Source organism: Leiobunum rupestre, chromosome 7, assembly GCF_980474605.1.
Source record: "Leiobunum rupestre chromosome 7, qqLeiRupe1.1.hap1, whole genome shotgun sequence".
In the NCBI taxonomy this organism is placed as follows: domain Eukaryota; kingdom Metazoa; phylum Arthropoda; class Arachnida; order Opiliones; family Sclerosomatidae; genus Leiobunum; species Leiobunum rupestre.
This window is the reverse complement of record NC_143390.1, coordinates 54,619,430-54,637,561: the sequence shown is the minus strand read 5'-3', so window position 1 is coordinate 54,637,561 and position 18,132 is coordinate 54,619,430. Positions and strand designations below refer to the sequence as shown.

Below are 18,132 nucleotides of genomic sequence, written 5' to 3'. Positions count from 1 at the left end.
AATACTATTTTGTATTTAGTATTTTATTTTAAATACTATTTTGTATTTAGTATTTTATTTTAAATACTATTTTGTATTTTATTTTAAATACTATTTTGTAGTATTTTGTATTTAGTATTTTATTTTAAATACTATTTTGTATTTAGTATTTTATTTTAAATACTATTTTGTATTTAGCATTTTATTTTAAATACTATTTCGTATTTAGTATTTTATTTTAAATACTATTTTGTATTTATTATTTTATTTTAAATACTATTTTGTATTTAGTATTTTATTTTAAATAATATTTTGTATTAAGTATTTTATTTTAAATACTATTTTGTATTTAGTATTTTATTTTAAATACTATTTTGTATTTAGTATTTTATTTTAAATACTATTTTGTATTTAGTATTTTATTTTAAATACTATTTTGTATTTAGTATTTTATTTTAAATACTATTTTGTATTTAGTATTTTATTTTAAATACTATTTTGTATTTTGTATTTTATTTTAAATAATTTTTTGTATTTAGTATTTTATTTTAAATACTATTTTGTATTTTGTATTTTATTTTAAATACTATTTTGTATTTTATTTTAAATACTATTTTATATTTTATTTTAAATACTATTTTGTAGTATTTTGTATTTAGTATTTTATTTTAAATTCTATTTTGTAGTATTTTGTATTTAGTATTTTATTTTAAATACTATTTTGTATTTAGCATTTTATTTTAAATACTATTTTGTATTAAGTATTTTATTTTAAATACTATTTTGTATTTAGTATTTTATTTTAAATACTATTTTGTATTTTGTATTTTATTTTAAATAATTTTTTGTATTTAGTATTTTATTTTAAATACTATTTTGTATTTAGTATTTTATTTTAAATACTATTTTGTATTTAGTATTTTATTTTAAATACTATTTTGTATTTAGTATTTTATTTTAAATACTATTTTGTATTTAGTATTTTATTTTAAATACTATTTTGTATTTAGTATTTTATTTTAAATACTATTTTGTATTTAGTATTTTATTTTAAATACTATTTTGTATTTAGTATTTTATTTTAAATACTATTTTGTATTTTATTTTAAATACTATTTTGTATTTTATTTAAAATACTATTTTGTAGTATTTTGTATTTAGTTTTTATTTTAAATACTATTTTGTATTTAGTATTTTATTTTAAATACTATTTTGTATTTAGCATTTTATTTTAAATACTATTTCGTATTTAGTATTTTATTTTAAATACTATTTTGTATTTATTATTTTATTTTAAATACTATTTTGTATTTAGTATTTTATTTTAAATAATATTTTGTATTAAGTATTTTATTTTAAATACTATTTTGTATTTAGTATTTTATTTTAAATACTATTTTGTATTTAGTATTTTATTTTAAATACTATTTTGTATTTAGTATTTTATTTTAAATACTATTTTGTATTTAGTATTTTATTTTAAATACTATTTTGTATTTAGTATTTATTTTAAATACTATTTTGTATTTAGTATTTTATTTTAAATACTATTTTGTATTTTATTTTAAATACTATTTTGTAGTATTTTGTATTTAGTATTTTATTTTAAATACTATTTTGTATTTAGCATTTTATTTTAAATACTATTTTGTATTTAGTATTTTATTTTAAATACTATTTTGTATTTATTATTTTATTTTAAATACTATTTTGTATTTAGTATTTTATTTTAAATAATATTTTGTATTTAGTATTTTATTTTAAATACTATTTTGTATTTAGTATTTTATTTTAAATACTATTTTGTATTTAGTATTTTATTTTAAATACTATTTTGTATTTTGTATTTTATTTTAAATAATTTTTTGTATTTAGTATTTTATTTTAAATACTATTTTGTATTTAGTATTTTATTTTAAATACTATTTTGTATTTAGTATTTTATTTTAAATACTATTTTGTATTTTGTATTTTATTTTAAATAATTTTTTGTATTTAGTATTTTATTTTAAATACTATTTTGTATTTTGTATTTTATTTTAAATAATTTTTTGTATTTAGTATTTTATTTTAAATACTATTTTGTATTTATTATTTTATTTTAAATACTATTTTGTATTTAGTATTTTATTTTAAATACTATTTTGTATTTAGTATTTATTTTAAATACTATTTTGTATTTAGTATTTTATTTTAAATACTATTTTGTATTTTATTTTAAATACTATTTTGTATTTTATTTTAAATACTATTTTGTATTTTATTTTAAATACTATTTTATATTTTATTTTAAATACTATTTTGTAGTATTTTGTATTTAGTATTTTATTTTAAATTCTATTTTGTAGTATTTTGTATTTAGTATTTTATTTTAAATACTATTTTGTATTTAGCATTTTATTTTAAATACTATTTTGTATTTAGTATTTTATTTTAAATACTATTTTGTATTTAGTATTTTATTTTAAATACTATTTTGTATTTTGTATTTTATTTTAAATAATTTTTTGTATTTAGTATTTTATTTTAAATACTATTTTGTATTTAGTATTTTATTTTAAATACTATTTTGTATTTAGTATTTTATTTTAAATACTATTTTGTATTTTATTTTAAATACTATTTTGTATTTTATTTTAAATACTATTTTGTAGTATTTTGTATTTAGTATTTTATTTTAAATACTATTTTGTATTTAGCATTTTATTTTAAATACTATTTTGTATTTAGTATTTTATTTTAAATACTATTTTGTATTTATTATTTTATTTTAAATACTATTTTGTATTTAGTATTTTATTTTAAATAATATTTTGTATTTAGTATTTTATTTTAAATACTATTTTGTATTTAGTATTTTATTTTAAATACTATTTTGTATTTATTATTTTATTTTAAATACTATTTTGTATTTAGTATTTTATTTTAAATAATATTTTGTATTTAGTATTTTATTTTAAATACTATTTTGTATTTAGTATTTTATTTTAAATACTATTTTGTATTTAGTATTTTATTTTAAATACTATTTTGTATTTTGTTTTAAATAATTTTTTGTATTTAGTATTTTATTTTAAATACTATTTTGTATTTAGTATTTTATTTTAAATACTATTTTGTATTTAGTATTTTATTTTAAATACTATTTTGTATTTTGTATTTTATTTTAAATAATTTTTTGTATTTAGTATTTTATTTTAAATACTATTTTGTATTTAGTATTTTATTTTAAATACTATTTTGTATTTAGTATTTTATTTTAAATACTATTTTGTATTTAGTATTTTATTTTAAATACTATTTTGTATTTAGTATTTATTTTAAATACTATTTTGTATTTAGTATTTTATTTTAAATACTATTTTGTATTTTATTTTAAATACTATTTTGTATTTTATTTTAAATACTATTTTGTATTTTATTTTAAATACTATTTTATATTTTATTTTAAATACTATTTTGTAGTATTTTGTATTTAGTATTTTATTTTAAATTCTATTTTGTAGTATTTTGTATTTAGTATTTTATTTTAAATACTATTTTGTATTTAGCATTTTATTTTAAATACTATTTTGTATTTAGTATTTTATTTTAAATACTATTTTGTATTTATTATTTTATTTTAAATACTATTTTGTATTTTGTATTTTATTTTAAATATTTTTTTGTATTTAGTATTTTATTTTAAATACTATTTTGTATTTAGTATTTTATTTTAAATACTATTTTGTATTTTATTTTAAATACTATTTTGTAGTATTTTGTATTTAGTATTTTATTTTAAATACTATTTTGTATTTAGCATTTTATTTTAAATACTATTTTGTATTTAGTATTTTATTTTAAATACTATTTTGTATTTATTATTTTATTTTAAATACTATTTTGTATTTAGTATTTTATTTTAAATAATATTTTGTATTTAGTATTTTATTTTAAATACTATTTTGTATTTAGTATTTTATTTTAAATACTATTTTGTATTTAGTATTTTATTTTAAATACTATTTTGTATTTTGTATTTTATTTTAAATAATTTTTTGTATTTAGTATTTTATTTTAAATACTATTTTGTATTTAGTATTTTATTTTAAATACTATTTTGTATTTAGTATTTTATTTTAAATACTATTTTGTATTTTGTATTTTATTTTAAATAATTTTTTGTATTTAGTATTTTATTTTAAATACTATTTTGTATTTAGTATTTTATTTTAAATACTATTTTGAATTTAGTATTTTATTTTAAATACTATTTTGTATTTAGTATTTTATTTTAAATACTATTTTGTATTTAGTATTTATTTTAAATACTATTTTGTATTTAGTATTTTATTTTAAATACTATTTTGTATTTTATTTTAAATACTATTTTGTATTTTATTTTAAATACTATTTTATATTTTATTTTAAATACTATTTTGTAGTATTTTGTATTTAGTATTTTATTTTAAATTCTATTTTGTAGTATTTTGTATTTAGTATTTTATTTTAAATACTATTTTGTATTTAGCATTTTATTTTAAATACTATTTTGTATTTAGTATTTTATTTTAAATACTATTTTGTATTTAGTATTTTATTTTAAATACTATTTTGTATTTTGTATTTTATTTTAAATAATTTTTTGTATTTAGTATTTTATTTTAAATAATTTTTTGTATTTAGTATTTTATTTTAAATACTATTTTGTATTTAGTATTTTATTTTAAATACTATTTTGTATTTTGTATTTTATTTTAAATAATTTTTTGTATTTAGTATTTTATTTTAAATACTATTTTGTATTTAGTATTTTATTTTACTATTTTGTAGTATCTGTTTGCAAAATACCGAAATTAAAATAAAATACTTTTAACAATAATCATACTGCAACCCAATATAAGATAGTATTTTTCCCGAATTTTTATTGTGGATATTACATGAGTTGAAAACAAGCGTGTAATCTGGTCTGGCAGAACACAAATGTATTCCTACCGAGTGGCGTTAGCAGATTTGTATTTCCAGCCCTTCTTTGTTTTTCATTTTAGCAATAGACACATCTCCTTCAGAGTCAGATAATGATAATTTTCAAGAAATCATTTTTTAAATAAAATGTCGATGAACGTTGAAGCAAAATAAATGTTTTGCCCCAGTACTATACTCTCTCGGCTCAAACGAATGCAACATCAAATTATTTCGAGCAATTATGGTTACTTAAAGCAAATGTTACTAAATGGAGTATTTTGTATTTGAAATTACAAAAATTAAGTATAATATTTGAAATACTTTTTCCAAAAACTGTTTAGTATTTTATTTTAAATACTTCTTCCAAAAAGTATTTAGTGTTTTATTTTAAATAACTTTTCCAAAGAGTATTTAGTATTTTGAAATACTAAAATAAAGAATTTTATTTTAAATACTTTTTCCAAAGAGTATTTAGTATTTTATTTTAAATACTTTTTCCAAAGAGTATTTAGTATTTTATTTTAAATACTTTTTCCAAAGAGTATTTAGTATTTTGAAATACTAAAATAAAGTATTTTATTTTAAATACTTTTTCCAAAAAGTATTTAGTATTTTGAAATACTAAAATAAAGTATTTTATTTTAAATACTTTTTCCAAAGAGTATTTAGTATTTTGAAATACTAAAATAAAGTATTTTATTTTAAATACTTTTTCCAAAGAGTATTTAGTATTTTATTATACCCAACACTACTTACGATAGTTAATTCTAAAACACAGAAGTATCTGCTAGCTCTGCTACTGCTTTTGTTAAGCGCAATTAACACCAACCACCTCTTAAACCTGGTGGCAGATTTATGAAATTTGTTGATCTAAAATGAATATGGAAGTTCATATTGAGCTCCAGGTGCTCTACAATTTGACAAATTAAATAAATTTTTTAAATTATATAAATTTGACAATCTGTACATTATTGTAACTTATATTGATTAAGAATATTGTGGATGAATTACCATTAAAAACGCTAGATGACGCCTCCTCTAAAGCGGGCTATATTTGTTTTACTTCTGATTCATAAGATGTGCCTTTCTTATTTGTATGTCATAAGGTTTATTTAAAGTTTGTTAGAAATAATGAAATGTGAAATCGCCTTTCCTTCTCTAAAATTCCGTTAATAAAACTTTGCAAAAGGCGAATTTTTTTTCAATTACTTCCAAAATTTGTAATATTTTTTACATCTTGTATTTGCCTAAGAGACGAGGTTCGGCTACGAAATAAACTAGTGCCTTCAATTGGTAAACTAAAATGCAGGAAATAATAAGGAAATTTCGCGTGTTCGACCTTTATATTAACGTAGGCAACATTCGTATCTGCTGCAAACGATAGTATTAGATTAGAACCGAAAGTAGATTAATTTATTTCAAGAATTTAAAATATACATAAAAGAACGACATCAAGTTTCAGAACCAAAAGTAAATCTCAAAAAATCAAAATATTGGTTTTATTTTGAAAATGTTTTGAGATAAATCTGTATTTTATTTATATATATCTTTAACTGTAACGTTAGCTTTAACGGCATTGCTATTCTTTGACGCTATTTTTTTCTAAAACGTACACTCAGTTCAGTTACTTGCAATGTCTTGACCCAGGTTAGTTGAATTATTTCTTCTGACGAATGCAAATTCATTCAGTAATCTTCGCTCGTCTAGGAACCGTTATTTGATGAATAGGCTTATTTCATATTCTTGTGACTAAAACAACCGATTCCAAGTTATTTCTAGTGTCAAAACGAAGGCAGCCAACAAATAGAGATAACTAGAGACGAGGAAAAGCCCGGAGAAGGATATTGTTCTCAAAGAGGAACTTTCTTTCCTCGTCTTTTTCCAAATGAGACTCTCCACGTAGTGACTTCTCAATTTTAGTTCTCTCAAATGAGTCAGTTTATTTTCAAAACAAGCTGTAATTCTGTAAAAGATGAAATATTTTCAAAAGTTTAGAATAAAGAAAACGTTTCGGGGAAAAGAGTATACTTTCTTACTAAAAATATAAAATAAAAGTAAAAATACATTTACCGGTTTAAATACATATTAAATTCTGTATGTACTTAAAGCAAGTTGTGGCTCCAAAGAAAACCACTTGACTGCCTTCCCCCCCTATTACACCAGAAAGACATAATTTATTAATATCACTCAAGAGAACTTTCCGAGATTTCTTGGGTTAACTAATGAAAAAATAATTAATCCACCGCAATATTTAGTTATAAATATAAATAAACTTGTGCAAGGTTTCATATTTTAATGGCCGAAGTGCATATCACTTGATTGTACGTTAAAATTATAATTAATTCTCATTAAAATCAACTTTCTAGCTATTGCAGTGTAAAAATTATTAAATTGATTAACAGAGCGATATGCTCTCGACAGTGAAGTTTCTTTTTGTCTAACGTCATTCAAAAGAGCGCCCGTTTCCTAGTTTAAAAGCGTTAAAAAAATGTAATATAACGGGACGAAGCATTTTACTAAGGACAGAAACCTTATTATTTTTCTCTGTATAATAACTTATTAAATTTTCTTTGCTTATTAAGATGACTTATACGCGAGTTAGAACTTCCTTATACATCATTAGTATCAGAAAGCTAAACACACTTCCCAAGATATTCATTTCAACAAACCAAGTCTGTAAGTCTCAATCATAAACTGAAAAGGGTTAAGCCACACTTACGTTTTCTTTAAAATTGGAAAAATGGCTCGGTTTTTCGCTATCTTGCCGAATGCAACAAAAACATTGATGTGTCTAGCAATAATTGATACGTGAACTGGCTTTCGACGATTTAACTCCGAGTAAGCTTGATACATTTTAGCTCTAAATATTTCCTCAGGAATAGTGAGCACCATTTTCCCTCGAACGACTTCTTGGTGCAAATCCACTTTGTGTAAAACTTTCAAGCGGTCTTCTTCGGAGCCATAACGCGCCTCTATCTGAGACTCACCAAAAAGGAGGAAAGAATTCTGGTCAGGATGTACATTTTCTTTGGGATAACGTGGACCAATCTAAAATGATTTCGGTTACTTTTGAAATATTGTAAAATAAATAAATATAAAAATAATAAAAATATCCAAGTATATTAATTTGTCGGATAGTAATTTAGATGGATTAAGCAAAGTTCTCTAGAGGTGTTGAATTTGAAATGTTTAGAGTAAAACACGCTTTAAGTTATTAGTTATGCCAATCTGGTCGTGGTGGTGTTTCCAACCACGATAAGTTATCTATTATTTTGCGTGATGACACGTACATTTTTAACTCTATCAAATTATATTTCCAAATTTATATTTTTTTGTACAGCTGAAATCGCATACACTGAAAGATTTGCCAAAGCTTGCGTTTTTCAAATAAAATTGAAAGCTGGGGTAGCCCCGCATTCTCTCTGTGTGGTGTGTAATACCATAAGTTAATGATACCTCTAAGTAGACAAATGGCTATGCTGCCTATGGCGGATATGCTGGTCCAAATCGACCTATAACTCTCCGTACTGCGTATCAAAGTAGCCTTAACATACACTTGGAACTGCCGAAGCTGACGTTTCTTTAATTCCGTTTGGTGTGAGGCTAGCTTGAACTTCCCCAAAAGAGATACATTTCGGTATTCCCTTAAAAAATTCGATCCTCCCACAGAGGCAAAAGAACGTTTTTTTGCTATTGGTTTATTTATCTCGCTCTCAGCCCAATATAGTTTCATTCTCGACCGCACAGCGGCGCTGGGTCCGAGATATTTTTCAAATCTTTCATTTTCGCGGGAATCGGAGAGACAAGATTTGACATCACATTTTCTGGACAAAGATTCCACCTTGAAAGGGCTTATTTGTCTACTTAGAGGTATCATTAACTTATGGTAATACCCAAAACATTTAAATTCCTTAGAGGTTAAATTGAACAAAAAATTCGCAAGAGTAGATTTCACGACATATTTAACCTTAAACAAGTGCGCCAAGTGTTCTTTCACAAAAAAAAGCAAAGACACAACCATATTGGTACAAGCATAAGTAACATAATAACTATAAGTACAACAATTCAATGTAATAAAAAGGATAAATCTGAACTACCTGAAGCACAAATATGGCACCGATAGCAAAATTGTTTCCTCAACAGAATTCTTTAAACAAATTAAGGGACAATGAATAGGATTCTCAAATGGAAATTTGTTATAAAACCACTGTTGACATAAAAAAAATATAAAACACTAGAATATATATTAAACTAGCCACACTTATTTTGGTATCAAGATGGAATCTGGGTTTGTTAACGGTTTGTCTCTTCACTGGAGGAAGACTTCCAGCTAATTTGTCACGTCGCCAGCTCCAGTGAAGAGTCACAATAATTTAAACCACTCATTAATAAAGATCAAATTACCATCACTATCTCTCGATTTCTTTAAGGTGTCTGAATTTTCTCTGAAAACCATTTTTCTCAAAAACTGTTTGATATAAACTTTTGAAATTTGTAGGATTGGCGTAATACGCTAGGAATACTTTGATTTGTACATAAAATTCGTTGTTTTGGAAATGTTTATTTTCACCGGTAGGAGTTAGATCAAAAAATTCAATGAGAAAGTTGTAGAGCGTACTCGAAAAGGTAAAAATGAAGTTGGTTCTGTATACGAAATTTGCATTTCTCAAAAAGATACGAGATCATGAAAAATAACCAGCTAGCTGGTACTGTGAGGCAATTTGTTTTTTGTAGGTTATAAATGAAATAATTAAAAAAACATGTATCTTCTGTAGCATTTTTTACGAAAGAATAAATTAAACCTTTTAAAAAAATAAGGTGAGTATTTCATAATAAAACTTCTACTTTAGACGTACTATTGTTTTAGAAAATGTCAGATATAAATTTAGTATTTAATAGTGGTGTATTTTGTACTAGAAATTATTCTCAATTTTGTCTGCAATTCGAATCATGCCTGTTTATTCCGGTGAGCAGCGAGCATTAATGGTGCAATTACTTTTCGGTGAAGCTAATGGTAGAGTTGGACCGTGGTTTAGTGTTAAATCCTCACTGCGGATTTCCCAATCCTTGGAAAAAGAGCTTTCAGTCCGTTTTTTCTACCACCTCGTTTAAATGGGCCAAATTACTAAGCCTTCTTACAGAACAAAGTAGCAGACCCGATAGACGACATTCCATTAGCCAGCTGAAATCTTCAATGGTTCCAACACGACGGAGCGCCACCACATCAACCTTGGGCGATTGCAGAGTATCTTGACCACGATTTCGCCCACCGTTGGATTGGAAGGAACGGTCCCCTTCGTTCGCTTCGAAGGTCTCCAGACAGTAGCGACGCCAGGATTGTTTTACGGTTAGGCACCCAGCTTGGAGGCCCCCTTCAATCTTTATCGTATAAATAAACCAAATAAAATTTTAATCCATTATTTTGAAATTTTTAAAACAATTACCAAAATATAAAAGGTTTTTTTATTTAAAAAAATTTGAGGCCCCTAGGCTTGAATTTGTAGGTCCCTATCAAAATGTCAGGTAGACCTGGGCCTACCCCGGCCTATTGCTGGCGCCGCTACTGTTTCCAGACCTAATACCATTGGACTTTTCCTATAGGATTTCATAAAATCACTAGTTTAGCAGATGCCAGTGACGATCATTGACGAGTTACAGCAGCGTATCATTGAAGCCTTCCTATTAATCACTCCAGATTTAGTGCAGCGATCATTTCGAGAAATGCTTCGTCGTGCTTATACTTGTATTGCAGCCAAAGAAGTAATCATTGAGCCTTGCCTCTAAATTTAAATTTATCTTTTGATTAATAAAAGATTTTCGTTTGGTTGAGAAAGTTAACGTTCTTTTAATTCCTTAATTCATGGCCTAGAAAAACCTTTTGTCTCACAGTTCCAACTGTTTATATTTCATGAACTCGTATCTTGATGAGAAATGCAAATTTCGAACAGAACCAACTTTATTTCTACCTTTTCGAGTACCACTACAACTTTATCATTGAAACGTTTTGTATATCACCTACCGGTGAAAAATAAACATTTTCAGAACAACGATTTTAATTCCATTTTTTATTAAAAGTACGAATAAAAGTATTCCTAACGTTTTACGCAAATCCTACAAATTTCAAATGTTTATATTAAACAGTTTTTAAGAAAAATGCCTTTTCAGAGCAAATTGAGACACCCTGTATCATATAGCCTTCGTGACATTCAGAATATAAACGCTAGAAATTTTAAACAAGCCAAAAATATGTCGTCATCTACAATTCTACACATTTGTAGTTTCAAAATCTTCTACCGCGATAGTTTCAGGCCTTATATTTACCTTTTCCAAATATGCGGTGGTGTTTCTAAGTTGATCCAACAACACAATTCTTACTTTGGGAAATTTTTCCATATCTTCCAATTTCGTTATTACTTGAAAAGTATCACTGTAGAAGTCTGATTTCAAATGCGAGGACAGCTGCGCAATTACAAAGGCTACTGCTATAAACCAGCTCATGAAAAGTATTTTAATTGACAGTCCTCTAAATTTCGAATTAATTCCTAAAACGTTATAAAGATCAAATTAGTTTAAGTAATATTAGTGGTTAAGGTAGCTAAGATAATTTCCAAAACCAGGGACTCATTCTGGTATCATTTTGGTACGCCGTTGGTTTTTATGACGATGGCTTTTGCGACGACGTGTTTCCGCCGATGCGTCTTGGCCGTCGGTTGATACATCGTTGGTCTTTGCGCCGACATGTTTTTACGATGACTGGTGCTTACGACGACGACTTTTGCTGTTTTTATATTTAAGCGCGTAGGAAATAATATTAGCAACGAACTACCTAGGTCTAAAAATAGGGGTACGTTCAGCAGCGCTCATCGGACTTACCGATTACTAGTCGGTGACATCGGTTTCCTACTGTACGCTTTTTCGCGTTTCCGGTTTTGACGTCACGATGCTCATCGGTTACTCAACGAAGTCATCGGCTGGAAGAGTCGGTTTTTCCGATGACTAACGTCATTACTGACGTAAAACTACTATAAAAGCTACGGCATTTTAAAAAACACCGATGACTGAATAAAAGCGTTCAACAACTTACGACGTCATTATGACGAAAAAGCTCATCGGTGGATAATATCAAATCCATCGGGGTTTTTTCCGTTGACTGCTGCTGAACGTAGCCATAGAACGCGTTTCAAGTTTCGTGTAGATCGTTAAAATAGCGAAATGGGTCAACAATTTCGTAAAACGTTTCTGCTTATTCTAGTTTGCTTTAGCGATATTAAAATTTAATCGATTGGTATTCTCATTTCTATTCTATTTTTAGGCAATGTCACTTATGTTGGTTTTCTGTTGAATACAATTGTTCTTAGTGTTTAGGTTTCTTATTTCGTTATTGAATAAATCGTTTTGCAATAATTGTTCCTGCTTTAGAGATTTCGCTGTTGTTCTTATGGTGGCAATATGTCGCCAAACCATATTCTCGGCTTAAATTTCCAACGGCGTTGGGACCCGTCGGCTTAGAATACCGTTGGCTAAACTCAAAACCGGATTTAGTGAAGGTGGAGCCCAAGGCAGATTTTGGTAGTGGCCTATGATTATATATTTTTAATCATGTACACAAAAAAGCCTTCTGTTGGTGGGGCTCATAGTCCAGTGCCTAGTAGGCCTAGTCTTTAATCTGGCACGGGCTAAACTGCCATCGGCGGAGGTGCATCGGCGTTAATGTATGGGCCTACGGCGTAGACCTCCATCGGCGTATTGACCCACGGACCAGTGTTTCCACTCTGCGGTAGAGATTTTCGACTATTTTAGGGGCAATTTTACCAGTTTTCACCGGTTCTATAGTCGATTTTCGCCGCAATTTCCCCCCATTAGATTTACCTTAATTTTTTTAGTGAGTGTCACTGCATATTTTACTTCTCTTTATTTCCAATCTTAGATTTGGGCAATATATTTTATTAAAAAAAAAATACATTTTATTTCTTCAAATGTTATACATTTTTTATTGGTATATATAAAAATTGAATGGGCGGACATAGGGGGCAGAGTAGAGGGACTACAGAGACGACGATTTTTTAGTTTTTTTGACTGAAAATATCGAAAAATATTTTCGCCGCAATTTGCGCCGTTTTCAATGGTTTTCGCCGCTTTTTCGCCTTTTCGCCGGTTTTAAAATTTATGGTGCCCACCGAGACAGTTTTCGCCGAAAACGCGCTTTTTCGCCGCAAAGTGGAAACACTGCCACGGACTGTGTGTAACCGGACGGGCAAGCGGGAGCGTTCCCCTTCACTAAATTCCCCCTTCACTAAATTACCCCTCTCGCTCTCTGTCCTAACTTTGACGGCGGCAAAGACTAAATAACAGAGTAGCCGCGCCGAATAGTGTCTTTGTTTTGAGGTAGCTCAAGGTCATAGTCAAAAATTGGCGGGATTGTCAGCTGGATGTGGTTGAAAATAAGAAAATGATTACCTTTTACTTTTGTTGTACATTTCGTGGTTTATTATAAGTTATAAATTAAGTTTAGTATTAACTGAGAAAATGGTCAAAAATAAGCGTTGTATGTATTCGCTTTGTCAAAATTCTACGATATACGTTAAGCCTCGGTTATGTGTACCAGACTTTTACCCATTTCCAGGACCCAGAAGAAATATAGGAAGTTGTCATCGTTGGATTGCAGCGTGTGGGCGGTTTGACAACTAACTTACGATTGAAAATGTAAGAAAATATACGTATTACATATGTGAAGATCATTTTGTGGGTGGAAAAGGAATTTCAAGATTGTCAAATTTAATTTCGCAATCAATGTATTCTTGTACAATACATCGTTCTTCTGGTTCAGGTGGGCTGAAATCCATCAATTGTATGGGGTAACATAGCCAAGGCTTATAAAATATTTACTATATTAATTACTTTTAGAATATATTTATTTATAAATATTTTGAATGAATATAAGTATTGAAAATGAAAACTAACCTTTCAGCGAAGAAGTGTTCAACGTATCTTTCATTTTAATTTTTTTAACAAATTTGTCATTTTCCAATGACTTTAAACACCGCGACATTTTGATTTTCCGCTACTATTCTAAACGTCCTTGAAAAACCCATAGGCAATAGAGGGCAAAAGATTGAATACGGCATTGTAACTGCTCTCAACAATTACAATGCCTGTGAAAACAGGTTGAATGTCGCTTTCAATAGAGGGCGATACGAGAGGAATTCGGAGAGAGCCAGCTGCTTTGATGGTGAAATTAGACCACATTCTATTTATAAAACTTTCAACGAACCCCAAAAAGTTCAAACGTACTAAATATATGCCAAAAATATCAACACGAATTTTCGTGTCATAAATTTTTCCAAACGTACTAAATAGGATTAATTAAATCCAAAACGTATTTTCGTACAAAATTTTCAAACGTATTAAAAATTTACAAATGTACCGCTCGGAACATCACTAGCTGCTGCGACCGCGATATTGTCCGTCGGCGGTGGGTTTGTCACCGTAAAGACGTGGAACCCACATTCTTCTGTCATAAATATTCTACAAGATATCAACTTCTGTTAGCTTTTTACGCGTTACCATTTACAGTAGGAAAATTAATCGAATTTTCTGATTAAAGATTCTGTTACGTATAGAAACACTTCTATGTTACTCCCTTTTCCGACCACAGATGGGGTCCGGATATGTTTAGTTGGCGTAGCCTGAAACTTTGTTTTCTAAATCCTCTTTACTAACCTTGCCCAAGAAAAGTGGTGAACAGTTGGTAAACTTCCAATTTGAACTGCCCGAAGCACGAAGACATGGTTACTAGCGGTGCGTCGTAAATAATCCAATTTAATAGTGAAATGAGTGAAACTACCATCACCGAAATAGTCAACATCAGCCACACCTGTCAATGAATATACAAACAATACTTCAAATTCCGTTTTATATATAAGATTATTGTTATCGTGTACCGTAAAAAGGTTTAGCAAGGTTAAAATAAAATTTATACTTTGTTACCTTTTGAAAATACTAAACATTTATAGCTTTAAAAGATGGATGGTTGAAATTCACGATGGTGGTCTATTTTTAGAAATTAATAAAGGTGAATATTACCTGATACTCTGCATCCAACACGTCAAAAGACACCTTATGTGACAGAATTGGGGACGGACTCACTAGTATGTAGGAATCGAAGGACGTGACGCCAGTGACATTCAGGTATTCGAGACATCTATAGTCGATCGTTGACAATGGGAAGTTGACAAATATGAGTTTTTCCTAAATTTTTAAATGCAATCAATAAATTTAGCAGGTAGTTTCAATTCACGAGAGTTTTTTTTATTATAACATACACTTCCCGAATGTTTCTGATTTGGATGGTATTGCGTTAGTCGATAGAATTTTCCTTCTGTTAAGAGAATTTGGTTCACAAAACTGAAATTGAAATATACGTTGCCATATAAATTAATCATTAAACGTGATACATTAACTTCGACGAAATGTCAAGGTATTAACACCGTAATAGTGTTTAAGAAAAATATTTTATTGTAAAGTCGCCATATAGGTTTTCAAACATCATTTAAATAATTGGATTTTAAATATGGTGTATAACGTATGCCGATTTATTAGTTAGTTACCAAAATGTAATTTTTTTTAATTTCAGCATTTTTTACGAAACCATTGTTTACTATTATTTACTACAAATTTTAACATTGTCAAAAACCGTCTTTGAACACTGAAAGCAAGTCGACTTTGAAAACTGCAATTCAGTTTTTTAATCATATTTGCGTTGCTAAGAAAAAAGAACAATATTTTTCTCATCGGATAATCCGTTAAAATATGAATCATTGAATAATTTATAACCAAAGTCGTTGAAACAGTACTTATATTTATATATTACGGCCTTATGGGGCCTATAAATAAAAGAGAAACATTCGATTATTTGGTTAACATATATTTTAAAATGTTAGGGAACTTTGAACGACTCAGAAATTCACCTACGAGATCATTAATTCACCCTCAGAGTTAACCAGTGGTGGCTACCGTGTAGACACGATCGTTTCCCGGAACGTAGGGTTTCAGTTTTCCAATTTTTAAGGACTAATGAGAGTATTTTATGAAAGCAATATATTGGCTTACAAACATTTTGATTTTCATCTATTTAAAACACGTAATAATCTACGTAAATATCTGTAGACCATATTTCTTATTTGACTACGTATACTTTCTCTCTCATCTCGGAAGGGTGGTTATATTAGATTGAAAGTTCGTTTCCCTTCTATCATTGACTAGGAATTCCACCAAGAATATTTTATTTATACTTATGGAAAACGAATAAGTTGAGACGTTCCACGTCCACCATGGTATAGGTTTTTAACCACCCCGAGAGAGTGAGTTGAAGAAATATATAGTTTATTTAATTTCGTTAATGGGTTTATACCAAAAATCTTCAATTAAAATTTACATATGTAATTACGCACTCTAATAAAAACTTACCAGGCGTTTTTCGGTAATTCAAGATCAAAGAAAGTGTTTCTTATAATATCCGCAGTCGATGATGTTTTGGTTGGCACCTATGGAATTAAACAAGTAGCTATTATTAATATGAACTTGTTTGTTTGTAAGTAGAAGAACAGTAAAGGCCTTTTCACACGAGCCAACTTTTTGATCCAACTAGATGAGTCAACTTGAGTTGAGTCAACTAGTTGGCTCGTGTGAATAAAAGTTCGATGAGTTGATCCACCAAAAATGTGCGCGAGAAAAAAATGGATCACTGATCCATTTTTGCTGACTCAGCATTTTGATTTGAAAAGTTGGCTCGTGAGAAAAGGTCTTAACTTGCGTTGAGTTTGCAAGTTCCCTCCCCACTGGTTTAAGGGGTTTCCCCTTCCATAAAAGGTTAACGGTAATAGTAAGTGGAGGGAGCTGTTGGCTCGCGTGGCATGAAGGGCTAGCCACCACCCTCCTACGCATTGTAACCCGGCCACCTGAATTAAAGGTTTTAAAAGTCGCTTGATGACTTAGGCCTAAGGTGGTGCCTTGGGTATTAGCCTAGCTGATTATCTTTATCTTTAAACTGGAAGTCATCAGTGTCATACAGTTAGTTGAAATTGGTTAAACCACTAGCAATTGACTATCTTATAAAATGGTGTAGCCAAAACTGTTTAATGTGTGACTTGACTCAACTACCCCTATATATATATATATATATATATAATGACGATTTCACATTGTTAAGGAGTGCATTGCCAACCTTTTGTTGGTGGAAAAATTGGAGTTTCATATTTATTTCGTCAATTTATATTGGTACTTAATTTAGATTTATTTAAAATATTTACTTACGGAATGTATGATTTCATAACATTTTCTGCTCATTTTCTTTTAGGTCGAATTAGTTTAATTTAAAATATTATAATCTGTAACATTTAAAACGATTTACATGGAAAATTAGTTCAATACTTCAACGATTTATAATTTTAAAGTTTTTTTACAAACAAGGTACAACATTCATTTTAGATAGAGCCAGATGCAAATTACTCTCGCTATTAATAGAACACCTTCGTATGATTAAATCTGAATAATTTACTATTTGTCACTTTTACTGGAATAAGTTAAAAAATTCTCAAATCATAATTATATCTTGTTAAACTCAAATTTATTGCTTTGGCTGTAAAATGGTTTTAAAATATCAAATCATTAATAAATCTTATTAATATTAAATTGGTGGTTTTGCTAAATTAAACACAAATTTATTTTGAATCTTGATTTTTGGAACCCATATTATACTGATCTGAAATCAGGAATTGGTCGTTTATTTACATGTGTTTGCTGCCTTAAACAAGCATTTGGAAACTCTATAATATATATTTATTTAAATTCTTTTAAAAGGTACAAGCAACCAGAGCACAGCGCTTCAAACAAAATTATTTTATAGCTTAGAGATCTCTAAATTAAATTGTAAAATAGTATGTATGCCCAGGAGTCATCTAAAAATCTCTAAAATGAATTTGGAAGCTAATTATTTCCCTGGAAATCTTTACAGAGCTATAATTTAAATTTTAGAGGGGGATGCAATTGGGGTCCATTAACTTGACCCCCCAGTAACGCGAATTTTTAGTTATTACTTATAAACGAATTGCACTCACCTTGCACCACCTTGCACCACAAAAATTAAAGCTTGCACCACTACGAGGCGGACGGTACTGGTAAAACTAAATGGGGGGCCAAATTAATGAC

At 27.4% G+C, this 18,132-nt stretch overlaps 1 protein-coding gene across 1 annotated transcript; it reads right to left on the bottom strand.

Moving 5' to 3' along the window:
* Nucleotides 1-6,675: 6,675 nt before the first annotated feature.
* On the bottom strand, nucleotides 6,676-15,127 carry LOC149937474 (uncharacterized). The gene is made up of 6 exons (XM_090153783.1): nucleotides 15,073-15,127; nucleotides 14,647-14,800; nucleotides 14,351-14,451; nucleotides 11,248-11,468; nucleotides 7,646-7,974; nucleotides 6,676-6,889 (listed from the first exon to the last, which is right to left on the bottom strand). Exons 1-6 carry the CDS (start codon nucleotides 15,125-15,127, stop codon nucleotides 6,676-6,678), a joined length of 1,074 nt encoding a protein of 357 aa, XP_090009909.1.
* Between the last annotated feature and the right edge of the window lie 3,005 nt (nucleotides 15,128-18,132).

Coding starts and splice junctions, on each gene's coding strand:
- LOC149937474 (XM_090153783.1), bottom strand. CDS start 15,127: ATGTCTCGAATACCTGAATGTCACTGGCGTCACGTCCTTCGATTCCTA. Junction 11,469..14,350: donor AGCTAGTGATGTTCCGAGCG/GTACATTTGTAA, acceptor ATAACGTTTTAG/GAATTAATTCGAAATTTAGA. Junction 6,890..7,645: donor TTTCCAATTTTAAAGAAAAC/GTAAGTGTGGCT, acceptor CATCTTTTACAG/AATTACAGCTTGTTTTGAAA.